General features: G+C 40.3%; 1 protein-coding gene across 1 annotated transcript in view; it reads left to right on the top strand.

The window, feature by feature from the left end:
* Nucleotides 1–365: 365 nt before the first annotated feature.
* The window catches only part of CFAP91 (cilia and flagella associated protein 91), an 89,565-nt gene continuing 71,245 nt past the window's right edge, over nt 366–18,685 (top strand). Inside the window, exons 1-5 of the mRNA XM_055316565.1 lie at nt 366–552; nt 6,917–6,993; nt 7,503–7,660; nt 8,450–8,533; nt 10,571–10,627. Coding sequence (XP_055172540.1) covers nt 429–552; nt 6,917–6,993; nt 7,503–7,660; nt 8,450–8,533; nt 10,571–10,627 — 500 coding nt within the window. The 5' untranslated portion in view covers nt 366–428. The remainder of the gene's footprint in view (nt 553–6,916; nt 6,994–7,502; nt 7,661–8,449; nt 8,534–10,570; nt 10,628–18,685) is intronic.

Raw genomic sequence — 18,685 nt, 5'->3', positions numbered from 1 at the left:
CACGAACCGTAATTGCCGGATGGCTGCTCACTCGCGCGGCGGCCGCGGGCTCCCCAGGGGCGGTGGAGGACTCGCGGCAGTCGCGGCCGCCGCGGGAAGCGGGGACGTCGCTAGCCTGCCGGGCGCCCTCCCGCCCCCTCGACCCCCTCCTTTCCCATCTCTCTTCTCGCGGGGCTCCGCCCACCCTCCAGGCGCCTGCGCGCTCGCCTTCCCCTCCAGCGCCTAGCCCCGCCCCTTCCGCTCCCGCACCCTACCGGGGCCCTCTCCCACGCCAACCCCGCCCCTTCCTCCTCAAGCCCCGCCCCACCGCGCGCGTTCGCCCCGCCCCTGGTCCCGACGCGCGGACGCAGGTTACCATGGTTACCGTGCACGCCGCGGCCGGGCGTCGGTAGTGGGTCCCTAGCTGGCGGGACGGGAAGGGCTGCACCATGAGCCGTGTGGTGACTATCGAGGAGCCCCTGGCCAGCCCGCAGCTGCCTCAGACCCGGTGCAGGGAGAAGCCGGGGGCCAGCGGCAGTGTCTCCGCCAATCGACCGTATGATTTTCTGTACGGTAAGCGCTGCCCCGGACCTCCCTCCTGGGTCGTGGACTCCTGGGCCAGGTGGGCCGCGGGACCTGGGGCGCGGTGAACGGAAGATGAGCCTCGGGACAGATCCCCCGCCCGCGGGTGTCCTCTGTCGGTTGGGCGCTGCCCCGAGGTCCCCCCCGCCCCCGGCGGTGCTCCCCGCGGGCGTCGGAAGCCGCAGGTGCGCCCCGTCCCGGAGCCCCGCGCGGGATCGCCTCGCTGTTCCCACCGTCTTTTCCCTGGGGACTTGCACAGCCTGAAGCGGTCCCGGGTGTTCTGTTATCCAGGAAAGCAGGCAGTGATTTGCTAGATTTGGAGATTCTCTCAACATTCCCACATTCCACCTGTGTGAAGGGCCGGACCAAAAGGACGCTCCCGCTCCGGTTCTCCGTGCTGCTCCACATTTGGCTTTGTAGATAAGGAAGGAGCAGTCTTATCTCACCTTTGTTTTTAGTTTTCTCTTCTTAAAAAAACAAAAACAAAACCTTACTGTTACTCATCAGAGCACTGCTTATAAACTAGGTCCACTGGATTCTTTTCTGTCAATTAAGGCCCAGGTTGTCTTAATGTCCTGCTTGTCCGTTTTTGTGGTTTCTTCTACCGGACCTTAAGTTCCTGGAGTTCCTGAAGTACTGGTTTTGTACATTTTTGCAGCCTTTGGGTGTCTTCCAACCTATTCCAGTGTTGGTGCATGTGCTCGCTACTTCATAAATGTTTACTGAAACTTGAATTTATTATAAGAATTTTAATCAGTTAAACGTGAGTTTTTTTTTTTTCTAATATCGCCCTCCGCAGTCTCATGCTCTTCACCTGAGCCTTAGGTTGCTTTTAAACCATGTGGTAAAAAATAAAATAAAATAAAATAAAAAATAAACCATGTGGTATCTCCTCTAGGATTCCCAGAATCTTCTTTGAATGGGAATCCATCGGTTACCCATTTCGTGGTATAGGGGGTATGTAATGGTTGCGTAGCTATTCTGGCTGGTGGTTTTCTTTATTCACTCTTGGTTTCATCTTGTAAAAGAAGTCTAGTAAACTGTAAACACATCACTACCGTTTCAAAAGTAATTTGGGAATTGGATAGACCTCTTCAGTAAAGAAAGGCAAGAATTTATCAAGCTTGTCTCTTTTATTCTTAAAAGTCTCTCTCTCTCTCTCTCTCTCTCTCTCTCTCTCTCTCTCTCTTTTGCAGAAGGATTGCAAAACGTTTCCATATCCCTTGCAAGGAAGAGAAACCCACTCAGAATAGGCCAAATAAAGTTTGGATTGTTCCAATAAAACAGGCAGTCTCACAGCTATTAATGGACGGGAAGCAAGTATAGCCAGGACAAAGTAGAACCAAGACAGGGAAGGTTAGAACTAAGGTGTGGTACCCTTCTGTGTGATTTCTTGGGCTTTACGGTTTTTTTTTTTTTTTTAAATTCTTTTTTTTTAAATTTTTTATTTATTTATGATAGTCACAGAGAGAGAGAGAGAGAGAGAGGTAGAGACATAGGCAGAGGGAGAAGCAGGCTCCATGCACCGGGAGCCTGACATGGGATTCGATCCCGGGTCTCCAGGATCGCGCCCTGGGTCAAAGTCAGGCGCCAAACCACTGCGCCACCCAGGGATCCCGGGCCTTACGGTTTTTTACCTTGTTTAGGTTGTCAGATTTAGCAAGTAAAGATACAGGATGCACACAGTTAAACATAAATTTGAGATAAATAACGAATAATATTTTAGTATACATTTTTAGCCCCATGCAATATTTGGGATATGTCTATATAAAAAGTTATTCATTGCTTATATGAAATTTAAATATAACTGGGCATCCTGTATTTTATCTGGCAACTCTAACCCTTGCTTTTTTCTGTGCATATGTTTCCCTTCTTCCATCTGACAGAAAGCAACTTGTTTATGGATTTCTCTTACTACGACAGGGACTGGAATGGCAGTCTCTGCGACCTCTTGTCCTAAAGCTCACTACCAATTGTATAGAGTCCTCGTGTATCTTAGCTGAAAATTGAAGAGAGAGATAAGATGTGTTGTTGACAAGCCAGTGAATTGACTGGCCTGGGTCAGATTTTCACCCTGGCAGAGCTGTGGTGGTCAGTGGTACACATATGAACACCTTTCTAAGCCTTTTCACCCTTCCCTCACTCCCACCCCTCAAACCCAATGGCCTTTTTATCATAGTTAATTGTCTGCAAGGCTTTTGCTCCTCTAATCAGCTTTGGATGTCTTCATTAAATGTAATTACTCTTCTGATCATTCTAGCAATTAAGATAGATTCTAATACCTTGTTTTTCTTAGTATTAAAGTTAACATCATTTTCTTAATAGATTTTACCTCCTTTATATACCATTTTGCATTTTACTTTTTTTTTATTTTTAAGATTTTAAAAAAGATGTTATTTATTTATTCTTGAGAGTCACACAGAGAGAGAAGCAGAGACATAGGCAGAGGGAGAAGCAGGCTCCATGCAGGGAGCCCAATGCCAAACTCGATCCCGGGACTCTGGGATCATGCCCTGAGTGGAAAGCAGATGCTCAACTGCTGAGCCATCCAGGTGTCCCTGCATTTTACTTTTAGTTTTTTGGTAAATGCTTTGTATCTCTCAAGTGCCTCCCAGAGTGACCACCATACACTGTCACTTTCCTGAATTTGTATATTGATTAGTAGGTACACTACTGCCCTGATAATTAAAGCTTTTAAATATATGATATAGTTTTCCAAAAATGTTTTAAAATGCTTTCTAGGTTTGTCATAAACTCTTTCCTCCTTTCTTTTCCCCCAGAATATGCAATTCATTATACTTTTTCCTAAAAGTTTACATACTTCCTCTCTCATGATTACTTGGTTATGACAACTTCCTAGGCTTGTCACAACAGTTTCTACAGTATGGGTAAATTGGTTGAGGGACTTTTTCATGGTTTTCATAGGAAACTTTAACCCATAAAATTCATGGAGTATTGATAATATTACTCCTGGGAGCCAGAAGGATCGGAGTTGAAATTCTGTCAGTAAGTGGCTAACTTCTTGAAGCCTCAGTTTCCTTCCCTTTAAAAAGGAGCCCTAGTGCCTACCTCATTGGGTTTTTGTGAGAATTAAATGAAATATTGCACATAAAGCACTTAATACTTACCTAGGAATAAGCAAGCAATACCTGGTGAGTGCTATTATCTGGGCATCTCAGAGGTCCTACTGTTGCCTTTCGAGCACTGATTATGATCACACTTGTAGGACACGTCGCAGAATGTGTAGTCATAAATCATATGCTATTGTGCCATTATCTTCTATAGGTGGCAGGAGTGTTTCTGTAGATAGCATGCCTTTGTACTCCTTATGGGAAGAAGAGGAGGATGGCTTATAATTTATTATTCAGACTTAGGGGAAATGTAGGCTAAATTCATTTAAGAGGAACGACACAGTTAGAACCATAGACCCAGTGACATCTTTTAAATCACTTAAAATAAGAGTATGAATAGAAATTTCCCTTTGTCCCGTTCTGTTCTCAATATATCAGACAGGTTGAAGCTACAGCCTTCTTCCCTTTAAGCAAGTACATTCATTCGGTCTTCCAATACACTAGCCTGTTATTTGGGGCCATAAACTTTGCCTTTGTCATTTCTAATCAGCCCCATTTCCATTCTCAACTTGAATCATAGATATGGATTTGGGTGCTGCAGCTAAAGAAGAGTATATCTAAAGGTGATGATTCCCAAATACATATTCGCTGGTCCAGACTTCTCTCTCAAACTGTAGATTTGTGTAGCAAATTGCCTCTTTTGGGACGCCTGGCTGGCTCAGCGATTGAGCACTTACCTTCAGCCCAGGGCATGATCCTGGAGTCCCAGGATCAAGTCCCACATCGGACTCCCTGAGAGGAGCCTGCTTCTCCCTCTGCCTATGTCTCTGCCTCTCCCTCTGTGTCTTTCATGAATAAATAAATAAAATCTTTAAAAAACCCCAACAAATTGCCTCCTTTGTTTCTCTACTTGGACATATAATAAACACCTAAGGCCTGCTTTTCACATTCTCCCTACAAACCCACAGGCTTTCCTGTGTCAATTGATACCAACCCCATACTTTAGTTACTGAAGTCCAAAAATCTTAGAGCCACCATTGTCTTCTCTCTCTCTCTCTCTCTCTCTCTCTCTCATACACCATTCCAATCCATTAAAAATTCTTCTCTCTTCCACTTTATAAATAGATCTAGAATCCTGCCCCATTTCATCACTTCTATTGCCATCACCATCATCTCTTCTCTAGGCTCACTGCATGAGCCTTCTAATAGGTCTCCCTGTCCTTTTCATAACTTCCATACAATCTGTTCGTCACTGGGTAGCCACAATGAACATTTTTAAAAAATATTTATTTTAGAGTGTGCCTATGCATGAGTGGGAGAGGGACAGACAGGCAGAAGGGGAGGGAGAGGCAGAGGGACAGGGAGAAAATCCCAAGCAGACTCCTTACTGAGTGCAGAGCCCTATGTGGGGCTCAGTCCCACAGCCCTGAGATCATGTCCTGAGCTGAAACCAAGAGTCAGATGCTTAACTGACTGAGCCACCCAGGAGCCCCTACAATGAACATTTAAAAATGTAAGTCAGATTTTGCCCCTTCTCGCCTCAAAATCTTGCAGTGGTTTCCCACCTCACTCAGATTAAAAGCCAAAGTCTTTTCAGTGGCCCACAAAGCCCCATGTGATCTAGGCCCCTGGTAACTTGTCTGACCTTTGATCTGCTATATTTTGTCTCTCTTCCTCTGTTTCAATGCCATTGGTCTCTGCTCTTTTTCAAACATGTCAGGCATGCTGCCATCTTAGGGCCTTTGCTCAAGCTGTTTCTTTGCTTCACATGCTCTTCCTTCAGAGAACTGTGTAGTTAACTCCCCACTTGCAAGTCTCCTTAAATGTCACCTCTCAGTGAGGCCTGCCCTGACTACTCTGTGTAAAATTGCAACCCAATCTCCCTCACTTGCTCTTTCCCGACTTTTTTTTTTTTAGTAGCACTTACTATCCTCTAATGTATTATATAAAATGTTAGTTTGTTGTGTTGTTTATTGCCTCTCTCTCACGAGGTCAGGGACCTTTATCTTTTTCCTTGATATATTCTAGGCACCTCAAACATAGTAACCCATCAATAAATCTTTCATGAATGAAAGAGAGCTGAGCCTCCTGTAGCTTTCCAGCCATGGGGAGAATATTAAGTGTCTACATCTAATAAATCATTTTTGTTGGGTAACTGAGGAGTTTTAAGACTCTAGGAATTGACTCACGTAATCTAAATTAAAGTTACCTTTAAATCACAATAACAATTAGTAATTTCTGTGAAGATTTATGCTGCCAAGTATCTAGACTAGTTGGTCAGTGTATTTGTTTCTCAAGAGATGACTACTTAGGAAATCAAGTCTGTGTCTGATGGTAGCTTATGAATTTAATGTCATATTATTTAATTTTAAGGGATGGTATAATCCTAAATATTCTCTGTTGCTTTAAAGATATACCTATCAAGAATAAAGGGGAAAGGAAAAAAAAATGAGTGGGAAATGTCAGAAAGGGAGACAGAGCATGAGAGACTTGTAACTCTGGGAAACGAACTGGGGGGGGGTGGTGGAAGGGGAGGTGGGTGGGGGGGTGGGGGTGCCTGGGTGATGGACACTGAGGGGGACACTTGATGGGATGAGCACTGGGTGTTATTCTATATGTTGGCAAATTGAACACCAATAAAAAAGAAATGTATATTAAAAAAAAGATATACCTATCAAGCCCATACTTACAATAACGGAGTAATCTTTTGTTGAACTTTGGAGAAAAAATTTAGTCCATCATCAACATTCTTCTAAATTTAAGGAGGGAATTATAGCTGATTTTATTTATTTATTATTAGAGAATGACATTTTCTTACTATGTTTATCAATTCAGAGGTGACATGTTGTTAAGAGTTTGTACCTTTCCCTTGTACTGAATATGAGAGGTAGTGTTCCAGTGTGTTATTTCTTTTACTTGCAAATAAGTATAGTTAGTGTATGCGGGGTCTTTTGTCTTAGAGTATTTTCTGGGTTACCCAGACCCAGAAGGTAGTTTGTTCATAGGAGAGGAAAGACAATGTGTTTAGATTTTGGTGCTTGAGAATATATCAGAATATATCTTCTTACCTTCCTATTGAATAAACTGACTTTGGAATACATAGAGAAGAAATGCATCTAACAGACTCTCACTGGTGGTAGAGATGTATGAGCTGCTGTAGAGTTAGGCAATATCTAAATCTTGTAATTTGTTTTCCAATTAAGAAATTACATTGTTTTGCCATTATTCTCAGTCAAGAGTAGATATATTCTATTCCTTATACCACTTTATTGTTGATTTTGCAGATCCATTGTTTATTGTGTCAAGTGAGAAAGATCACACACAGGCAAATATCCAAGCTAACCTGATTCGAAACAGACTGGTAGGTCTAATTCATTCACTAAGGCAGCCTAATGAATTTCCACCACCTAGTTTTGCTAACCACACTGATCAGATTGACTAATCATCAGATCACCAGTGGATTTTATATTCTGCAGAAATTACTCTGCCATGATTACTAGGGGACATCTTGATATTTGTGGCCCAGTGTGAAGATTAATTAACTAATAGTGAATAAAAGAGTCATTATAACCTAATTTATTTCAGTGGGAAAAGTTATATGTGCCCGTGCTAAAGAATTCAAGTAGTACAAAAACATGTACAGTACAAAGGAATTCTAACCCTCAGCCCCCTTCTCATGATCATCCACTGTCATTAGTTTCTTGGGTATCTTTCTGGAGATATTCTGTGTATGTACAACTACCCTTCTTTCTGTGCCACATACACTGTTTTATAGCTGTCAAAAAATTTACAAAAATAAATAAAATGCTTTAGAAAATCTGAAGGTAACATTTTGTCTTTTTTTTCCCTGCCTCCCTGTCCGAATATTAGAGAAGAGTTCCCAGGTTTAGAACCATGTTCAGTAACTTGATCCATTATCCAAGGTATTCTCTGTATTGGAGCAAGGTTGACCCTGTCCCAGCATTCATGCGCCGGGAATGGAAAGGACAGGAGGAGAAACACAGAGAAGGCCTCTGGCAGCTTGCTATGTAAGTGTCTGGTAGCTTCAGCTGCTTCTCATGTTTTTAATGAATGCATTTTTCTTCTTAAGATTTTTTTATTCTGCACTTTTTTAAAAGTACAAGTGTTATACCTAGATCAATGGACCCCAAATTACTTCTCTTAAGTCCTCTGACCAAAACGAGCCGGATTCAGGGGCAATGGTTATGGGTTTACAGGTTAGTAGATGTTCTCAGAAGCTTGGAGTGAATATGTATATTAAATGACAGTTTGCTGCCAAAGGTAGAGGTAGAGGTGACTGAATTTGTTTCTTTGATCCATCTTAGAAATTGTAACTATATCCTTCTGCTAGTATCTAAATATATATATATATATATTTGGAGATTTGCAGCCAGAGCACCTTCAGAGATAAGTATCTTGAATTCTTTGTTCTTTTAATTATTTACAAGTCATACCTAGTAAAGTAAAAGGAAAAAAGCTACCTTTCAACCTGGACATAAAAAGTTGTCTCTTAAAACTCTGTTATTCCTATGGACTATTGATTAAATGCATGCTTTTTGTATGTGAGTTTTCATAAATCTACTCTTTTCTTACTCTTACTTCCTCTTGTTAGCTCCTAGTTTCCTGGTTCAGGGAAAGTAATTGTTATCTAGTCTGAGATGTAGGTCAGTCAGATGCACGTTATAGAAGACTTTGGTCTCAGTTTCATCAGATACCCTGTATATCTTCTACTTTGTAGATCTAAAACTATTAAATATAGAAATTATATTTGGAAATGACATGTTAGACTTTAATAATGTTTTCCTGCTTCATTTTAGAACGGATACATCTTTCCAGATGGCTAAAGAGGTTTATGAAGATCCTGATGTGACTGGAAAGAATCGCTATAAATATTTTGAAAGGTAAAAAGTAATTACTAATGAAAATGAGCCCTGGATTTTATTAGAAAATGTTTATGGGGGTACCTGGGTGCTCAGTGGTTGAGCATCTGCCTTTGGCTCAGGTCGTGGTCCCCAAGTCCTGGTATCCAGTGCCATATTGGGCTCCCTGCAGGGAGCTTGCTTCTCCCTTTGCCTATGTCTCTGCTTCTCTCTGTGTCTCTCATGAATAAATAAATAAAATCTTTTAAAAAAAGGAAGAAAGAAAATATCTTTATGATAATGATAGCAGCTATCACTTTTGAGTGCATGCAATGTGTTAGGTACCAGTTTAGTACTTTATATATATAAAATCAATTTTTTAGACTTTAATTTTAAGAAATTTCTACACCCAATGTGGGGCTTGAACTCACAACCCCGAGATCAAGAGTTGCATGCTCTACCAAGTGAGCCAGCCAGGTGCCCCTATATAATTAATTTTTACAACAGAAATGTAGGATAAGATATATTATCCCTATTAGTAAGGAAGCTGAGACCAAGAGAGGAGAAAACAATTGCTTGAAGTCTCTTAAGTTAGCAAGTGGCAGATCTGGGATTACAGCTAAATCTGCCTAACTTCAGAGGTACTAGTGTAAGTAAGAATGTATATTTGAGAACAAAATGAAGTGATCAAGTCAAGTGAAGTACAGCAGAGACACCGTGATAGTCATAGTACATGGGAAATTGTTACAAGTGGGCAAATAGGCGACATTCACTGTCTTTGTGTGAATCTTGCCAAAACTAACATGGTTGAAAGTTTCACTTTGTTTCATTTGTGATCAATAATCATGTGATAATCATATAGTTAGATTAAAGTAAAATGAAGATCTTCCTATAGGTCTTATGTTGTTAGAAAAATAGTCTTAGGGATCCCTGGGTGGCGCAGCGGTTTGGCACCTGCCTTTGGCCCAGGGAGCGATCCTGGAGACCCAGGATCGAGTCCCACATTGGGCTCCCGGTGCATGGAGCCTGCTTCTCCCTCTGCCTGTGTCTCTGCCTCTCTCTCTCTCTCTGTGACTATCATAAATAAATAAAAATTAAAAAAAATTTTTGAAAAATAGTCTTAATGTCACATGTACATAAGCTTCCTTGAGAAAGTAAATTTGTAGTCCACATTGTTATTTGTGAGCAACCTCCTTATAGAAGTTTTATAATGCTGACTTTTTAGAGAAATGGTAAATTTTTCTTTAAATATTTTATTTATTTATTTATTTATTTATTTATATTTATTTATTTATTTATGAGAGACAGTGAGAAGGAGAGAGAGCATAAGCAGTGAGAGGAGCAGAGAGAGAGGGAGAAGCAGACTTCCCACTGAGCAGGAAGCCCATGACTAAGCGGGGTTCCACTGGATCCCACAATCCTGAGATTATAACCTGAGCCAAAGACAGAAGCTTAACCAACTGAGCCAGCCAGGCGCCCCGAGAAATGTTAAATTTTTAACACAGGAGTGCCTGGGTGGCTCAGAGGTTGAGCATCTGCCTTTGGCCCAGGACGTGATCCTGGGGTCCCAGGATGGAGTCCTACACTGGGCTCCCTGCAGGAGCTTCTCCCTCTGCCTGTGTCTCTGCCTCTCAATCTGTGTCTCTCATGAATAAGTAAATAAAATCTTAAAAAAGAAAGACAAAATAGAAATCTTCCTACTCTCAGATCCCTGGGTGGCGCAGCGGTTTGGCGCCTGCCTTTGGCCCAGGGCGCGATCCTGGACACCTGGGATCGAATCCCACATTGGGCTCCTGGTGCATGGAGCCTGCTTCTCCCTCTGCCTGTGTCTCTGCCTCTCTCTCTCTCTCTCTCTGTGTGTGTGACTATCATAAATAAATAAAAATAAAAAAAAAAACAAAAACAAAAACCAAAAAGAAATCTTCCCACTCTCTAGTGATTCTGTGCCCAGATTTGAGGATTACCAGTATGGGATATTCAAGCTCTCTGATTTTCAAGGATGAATATGGGAGTTAGAGTAAAGCTCAGAGAGTACACATTGCAAAAGTCCCACGCATTTGTGTTCTTCTTTCTTTGCAGGCCTTTCCTTCCATTTCATCAACAGGTGCCCTTCAATATTGTTTTTGCAGCAACCAAGTAAGTAACCATTATTTTAACCAAGTAAGTAACCAAGTAAGTAACCATTGTAAAATAATATTGCTTGTTCCCATATTTGTTACAGAATTCCAATATTTTTCAAATTCCAGATCACAAATCATTAGAAAGTCATGACATATTTTACTGGGGCATGGACAGCATTTTTAGGAAAAGAGATAGAAAATAACCCAAAGCGTCAGATATATTGAGGATAATTGTGGTTTTTTGCTAATAACTTCTGTTTTGGGTAGATATATATACATAAGTTCATATGTCATGGTTATGATGTAAAATGTATTTATTATATGGTATGGTAAATAAAAATTAAAAAATGCTTTAATTACCCTCTTTTGCATCCCTGAAACACACACTTATTTGGCAATAGCTCTTTAGCATTTTATCAGGAAAACTAGGGGCACTGTGATCCCGGGGTCCTGGGATTGAGTCTTGCATCTGGCTCCCCTAGGGGAGCCTGCTTCTTCTTCTGCTTGTGTCTCTGCCTCTCTCTGTGTGTCTCTCATGAATAAGTAAATAAAATATTTTTAAAAATATTTTTAATGTATTTATTAGAGAGTGTATGAGTGGGGCAGGGTGGGGGGAAACAGAGGGAGAGAGAGAAGCAGACTCCCCATTTAGCAGGGAGCCCAATGCAGGGCTTGATCCCAGGACGCTGGGATCATGATCTAAGCCAAGGGCAGATGCTTAACTGACTGAGCTACCCTGGTGCCCCTGTCTTCTGATTTTTTTAAGACTGTGCATGGATACCTTTGGCTCTTCTATAGATGGAGAGTGAATTTCTCACCCTCTCCCTAAAGAGAGCAACTTTATGTGGTGTCAGTTTACCCAGGGACAGCTGCAGACTTGTTTTCAGTGAAATGCTCTGTATGAGAAAAGAGGAACATATGAGATCAGTAGATCCCTATAGATTCGTTTGATGATTTTTTAAAAGCAGACTTACTGGATCACCTTCTTTGGAGTTAATAATTACATTAGGTCTAAAAGTTGTTCAATTAATCTTGGGGAGTTCTAAGGTCTGTGGTGATGAACACTAGGCCTCTTCTTTTGTAAATAATTGTGACAAGAGGGACATCCTCTAAGAATTAAACCATAACAGTTGACATCTTAGATACTCTCTTTCTTAGAACTTTTAAAGGAATTAATCAGTATCCCTAAATGAAGTCAACTCTGGAATTCTGGCAGGGTTGAATTTTTGAGCAATGAGGATAATCCATCCTAGGTTAGAGGGATGGACTTGTCTGGGGGACCAGCTGCCTTCTCCAGGCATACCTTTTCATGGTTAGCTGATGGAGTCTTTACTTTGGACTCATCTAGGCATCTTGGTAAAAAGGATAAAAAGTTAATATTTTTAAAAAGTTCAGTGGTGGTTATTAGTTCCACATGTAAGGAGCTTGGCAGTTGCCATTTGTCCTAAAAACAAGTAAAAAGCTGAACAAACTGAAAAAAGCAACAACTTTTCTTGGATCTGTAGGAAAGGGGAAGATTTAGGGTAAATTGCTGCCCTCAGAGAGTCAGACAGGTTATCTATTTATTTTCTTAAAAGATTTTATTTATTTATTCATGAGAGAGAGAGAGAGAAAGAGAGAGAGAGAGGCAGAGACACAGGCAGAGGGAGAAGCAGGCTCCATGCAGGGAGCCTGATGTGAGACTCGATCATCGGACTCCAGGATCACGCCCTGGGCTGAAGGCAGGCACCAAACCGCTGAGCCACCCAGGGATCCCCAAGAGTCAGACAGGTTAATACAAGGAGGCAGGGCTTCCCAGAATCCCAGAGATTCATGAGCAGAAATCACGCCAGAAATCAAGTCCAGGTCTAGGAAAACCTGAACAATAATTTATTAATTGCTGGAGGCTCTGAGAATTAAAATTCTAGGGGGACCTAGTCACTGGGGCTCCCACAATTCTATGAGATGAGATTTACCTCCAAGAGCTCAACTAGCTTATCACAGTAAATATTGGGGAAAAAACCCCTCGTGCTTTGAATTGGGGGAATGGAAAAGGAACCATTTTGAAATATGCCAGAGCACTCTGTTCTTAACAAGGTCAGCTGTTAGGAGAAACTAGTTAACCAGAGCCTAACCTGATGGATATTATTAGAGCCTAACTGACCTGGTGGAAGGAAAATATGCAACTCTAGCCTCCTCTAGCAATCCTGCCCCACCTAGAGGGGAGAGAAAAAACTGAGAAACACTTAAGTTCACAGTCCCTATGCACAGGCTCACCAAAAGACTGTAACATTATCATGGGACAATAGAACACTTATCTTCCCCCTCCTCCCCATCTTACCACCACATTACTAAAGGCCTATTTATAGTAGTTCTTTTTACCCAGTACATTATGTATCACAGTCAAAAAACAAAAGGCATACTAGAAGGCAAAAAACACAATTTAAAGACACAGCATAAACTGTAGAACTAGACATGGCAGGTATGTTGGAATTATCAGATCAGGAATTTAAAACAACTATGATTAACATGCTAAGGGGCTCTAGTGGGTAAAGTGAGTAGCATGCAAGATCAGAGAGACAATGTCAGCAGAGGAAAGGAAATTTTAACTAAAAAAAGAATGCTGGAAATCAAAACTCTGACAGAAATGAAGAATACCCTTGATGGGTTCATTAGTAGGCAGGATACCACTTAGGAAAGAATTTGGAGCTAGAAGTTATAACCATAGAAAGCTATACAACTGGGAAGCAAAGAGAATAAAGACACAAAGACTGAAAAAAAAAGGAGTAGAATAGCCAAGAACTTTGGACAACAACAAAAATATAATAAATGTGTAATGGAAATACCAGAAGAGAGAAAGGAACAGAAGACATATTTGAAACAATGACGGAGGATTTTCCCCAAATTAATGTCAAACACCAAATTACAGAGTTAGGCAGCCCAGAAAACACCAAGCAGGATAAATAAAGAAGTACACTGAAGCATATCATATTCAAACTAAAGAAAATCAAAGATAAAGAAAAAATTTTGACAGAATCTAGAGGACAAAAATACCTATAGAGGAACAAAGATGAGAATTACTTCTGATTTCTCAGAAATCATGTGAGCAGGAGGAGAAAGAAGTGAAAATTTCAAGTGTTGAGAGAAAAAAAATGAACCTAGAATTCTGTATCCTATGAAATGACCTTCAAAAGTGAAGGAGAAAGAAAAACTTTCTCAGACAAACAAAAATTGAGGGAATTTGGTGCCATTAGATCTACCTTGCTAGAAATGTCAAAAGAAGTTCGTTAGGAAAAAAAAAAAAAGAAGTTCGTTAGAGAGAAGGAAATAATAAAGGTCAGAAACTTGGATCTGCGTAAAGAAAAGATTGAATAAATGAAGGTAAAATGAAAGGTTTTATTTTTTATTTTATTTATTTATTTATTTATTTATTTTTCAAAATATTTTATTTATTTATGCACGAGAGACACAGAGAGAGAGGCAGAGGGAGAGGCAGGCTCCTTGCTGGGAGCCTGATGGTGGGACTTGATCCCGGGACTCCAGGATGTCGACCTGAGCCAAAGGCAGACAATCCACCACTGAGCCACTAGGTACCCCAAAAGTTTTATTTTTTTAATCTAACAGTTGACAGTTTGTTCAAAATAAGAGCAACAGTGTATTTGGAAACATATACAATTGCTACACATACAGTTGACCCTTGAAAATATGGTGATTAGGGGCACTGACTCATGCATATTAGAAAATCCATGCATAACTTTTGACTTCCCTAAGACTTAACTTGTAGCCTACCCTTAACAATAATATAAACAGTTCATTAACATACATATTTTGTATTTTATATACATTAAGTACTATATTTTTATAATAAAGTGAGCTAGAGAAAAAAATTTCAAAATCTTAAAGGGAAAATACATTTACAGGACTGTACTGTATTTAAAAAAAAATTTAGGCAGCCCAGGTGTCTCAGTGGTTTAGCGCCGCCTTTAGCCCAGGGCGTGATCCTGGAGACCTGGGATTTGAGTTCCATGTCAGGTTCCCTGCATGGAGCCTGCTTTTCTCTCTGCCTATGTCTCTGCCTCTCTCTGTGTGTCTCTCATGAATAAATAAATAAAATCTTAAAAAAAATTTATTTATTCATGAGAGACATACAGAGAGATGGAGAGACACAGGGGGGGATTCAGGATCCCTGCGACAATCCTGATGTGAGACTCGATCCCAGGATCCCAGCATCATGCCGAAAGCAGATGCTCAACCACTGAGCCACCCAGGTGCCCAGTACTGTACTGTGTTTATGAAAAAATTCATGTATAGATGGATCCATGGAATTAAAACCTGTGTTGCTTAAGGGTCAATTGTATGTGTGTGTGTGCACGTGCACTTATATAAGTAAAATGAATGACAGGAATGATTAACAGATGGACAAATTAGGATTATTTTGTTATATAGCAGTCTGCTGTCAGAGCACAATGGAACTAAACTAGAAATTAATTAACAGAAGGGTAACAGAGAATTCCTGAATATATAGAGATTAAATGATGTATTTTCAAATAACACAAGAGAGAAAGAAGAAATCTCAACAGAAGTAAAAAAAAATATTTTGAACCTTGTGAAAATGATGATACAATTTAATCAGAATTTAGGGTGCAGTGAAAGCAGTGCTTAGAGGGAAATTTATAGCATTAAATTTATATATTAGAAAAGAAGAACTAAAACCAGTCATCTAAGCTTTTACCTTAGGAAACTAGAAAAAGAAGAGCAGATTAAATCCAAAGCAAGAAAAGAAAGGAAATAAGAATTAGAACACAAATCAATGGAATTGATCAATGAAATCAATAGAAAAAAAATTCAGTGAAACCAAGAGTCAAGAAGGTTACTAAAATTGATACCTCTAGCCAGGATAACTGAAAAAATAAAAAGAGAGAGAGAGAGAACACAACTTACTAATATCAGAAATAAAAGAATAGATTCTATTGACATTAAAAAGATAATGGAATACAATGAATAACTATGCTGCAAATTTGATAACCTTGATGAAAAGTCAGATTACCTGAGGTGCTGCATCTGTTAAGTGTCTGCCTTGAGCTCAGGTTGTGATCCCAGGGTCCTGAGATTGAGCTCTGCATCATCAGGTTCCCTGCTCAGTGGGGGAATTTGCTTTTCCCTCTCCCTCTGCCTCTTACCCTTCTTCCCTGTTTGTGCTCTTTTTCTTACTCTGCTCTCTCTTATAAATAAATAAAATCTTTTTAAAAAGACTAATTACTTGAAAGACACAGTCTGTCAAAACTCACACAAGAAGAAGCAGATAATGTGAACAGACTTCTATCTGTTAAGGAAATTGAATCAATAATTAATAACCAAAACATAAAGGACCAGACTCAGATGGGTCTACTGATGAATTCTTCCAAACACTTAAGGAAGAAATGATACCATTCTCCACAATCTCTGAGATAATAGAAGAAGAGGGAATACTTTCTTTTTTTTTAATAAATTAATTTTTATTGGTGTTCAATTTACCAACATACAGAATAACACCCAGTGCTCATCCCGTCAAGTGTCCCCCTCAGTGCCCATCACCCATTCACCCCCAACCCCCGCCCTCCTCCCCTTCCACCACCCCTAGTTCGTTTCCCAGAGTTAGGAGTCTTTATGTTCTGTCTGAGGGAATACTTTCTAACTTTATGAGGCCAGCATTATTCTAAATCCAAAATCAGACAAAGACATTAAAAGAAAACAGTATGCCAGTGAGCATAGGCACAAAAATCCTCAACAGAATATTAGCAAATGAAATCCAACAGTGCATAAAAAGAGTTATACACCGCGACCAGGCTGATGCAAGGCTGTTCAGCATTTGGAAATCAATTAGTGTAATCCATCATATTAACAGGCTAAACAAGAAAAATCACACAGTCATATTAATAGAGGCAGAAAAGTATTTAACAATATCCAATACCCATTCATGATAAAAAAAATTGAGTAAACTAGGAATAGAAGGAAACTTCCTCAACTTGATAAAGAACATGCACAGAAACCCTACAGCATAGTTAATGATGAGAAACTCAAAGCTTTTCCACAAAGATCAGGAACAAGGCAAAGATGTCTCTTTTCACCTCTCCTTTTCAACATCACAGATATTCTAGCTAATGTAATAAAACAAGAAAAGGAAGTAAAATTTATATGGATTGGGAAGGAAGAAATGTCTTTGTTAGCAGATGCTATGTTCATCTATGTAGAAAATCAGGGAAAAAAGGACTAAAAAAACTGGAACCGGTAAGTGATTATAGTAAGGCTATAGGCTACAAGGTTAACATATAAAAAGTCTGTTGCTTTCCTATATACCAGCAATGAAAACATGGAATTTAAAATTAAAAATACAATACCACTTACATTACCATAAAAATGAAATATTTAGGTATAAATCCAATAAAATGCAAGATCTGTAGGAGGAAAACTATGAAACTTCAATGAAAGAAATCAAAGAACTAAATAAGTGGAGAGATATTCCATGTTCTTGAATGAAAAGACTCAATATTGTCAAGGTGTCAGGTCTTTCCAACTGGATCTATAGATTTAATGTAATCTCAATCAAAGTCCCTGCAAGTTAGTTTATGGATATCAACAAACTGGTTCTAGAGCCTATATGAATAGGTAATATGTGTTGACAGTAGCTAACACAATATTGAAGGAGAAGAACAAAGTTGAAGGACTGACAATACCTGACTTCAAGACCTACTATTAAGCTATATTAATCAAGACAGAGTGGTATTGCGGAAAGAATAGATCAGTGAAACAGAATAGGGAGCCCAGAAGTAAGCCTACTTAAATATAGTCAACTAATTATTTAACAAAAAGAACAAAGACAATACAATGGAGCAAAGATAGCCTTGAAAAGATGCTGGGATAACAGGACATCTACGTGCAAAAAAAAGAAAAGAAAAAGAAAAAAAATCCAGACACAGACCTTAATTACCTTTCACCAAAATTAATTCAAAATGGATCACAGATCTCAATGTAGAATGCAAAACTGTCAAGTTCTTAGAAGATAATATAGGAAAAAACCAAGATGACCTTGAGTATGGCAATGACTGTTTAGCTATAATACCAAAGGTACAATCCTTTTAAGAAATGATGGATGATCTGGACTTTATTTAAATTAAAAGCTTCTGGTTTTTTGAGCAAAGATGACAGAGTAGTAGGAGGACCCTAGTCTTACCTCATCCCTTGAACACAGATAAATATCAAGTTGTTCTGAACACCCAAGAAATCTGAGTACTGACAGAATAGAGTGAACAACCAGAGGGAGAGAAGAGGCCACATTATGGAAGGTAGGAGGTGTGGAGATGTGATGTGAGGGAGAGAGGGGTGGCGGGTGTTGCAGAGGAGATGGAGCCCTGATCATGGGAGAGAGGCAAGGAGGGTTTTGCATAGAGGATCACACAAGGAAAACATTTCCCAAAGCCATTGACTGGGAAAATGAGAGGGGCTAATTATTGTGTTTTAAACAGCCAATGGAACTCCAAGGCTGAAGTTTTAGAGTTCCATGCTGTCACTGGTGTGGATCCTGGTACTGCAGTGCTCCTGTGAAGAAGGAGGGCAGAGAGCCTGGGAGCAGATGGTGTGATCTGAGGATACCCTGGGAGAGAAGCACTGAGAGAGATGGTTCGCCCTTCTTGGAGTGCATCTGAGACAAATGGGGGTCAAAAGAGGTGGCAGGCACCATTATGCTCCCTCACCCCTTAGCTTAGACACAGACATCTGCTGAAGGTGGCTAACCTGGACACTGGCTTTTTGTTTTGCTTTACTCCAAACTCTTGTGCATTCATGCTACTTCTGGGACAAACCTGTAGCAGCCCCAGTGTGGCAAGACCCTCCCCCAGAGAACTGGCATAGGTCCAAGCCACAACAGGTCCCTAAAGTTTTGGAACTTTAAAAGTCAACCAGCCTGCCTGGGTAAAATACAGGTACCCTGCACTGCTGGGTGGGCAGACATCTGGACACAGGGTGAAGGGAGGGATCTGAGGGATACCTTGGACACAGGGGTGTCTGAGGGGAGATTGTTCTTCTCTGAGGGCTTCCCAGACAGTGGTGGGCACAAACT

Source organism: Nyctereutes procyonoides, unplaced genomic scaffold, assembly GCF_905146905.1.
Source record: "Nyctereutes procyonoides isolate TBG_1078 unplaced genomic scaffold, NYPRO_anot_genome, whole genome shotgun sequence".
In the NCBI taxonomy this organism is placed as follows: Eukaryota; Metazoa; Chordata; class Mammalia; order Carnivora; family Canidae; genus Nyctereutes; species Nyctereutes procyonoides.
This window is presented reverse-complemented; position numbering and strand designations above follow the sequence as displayed.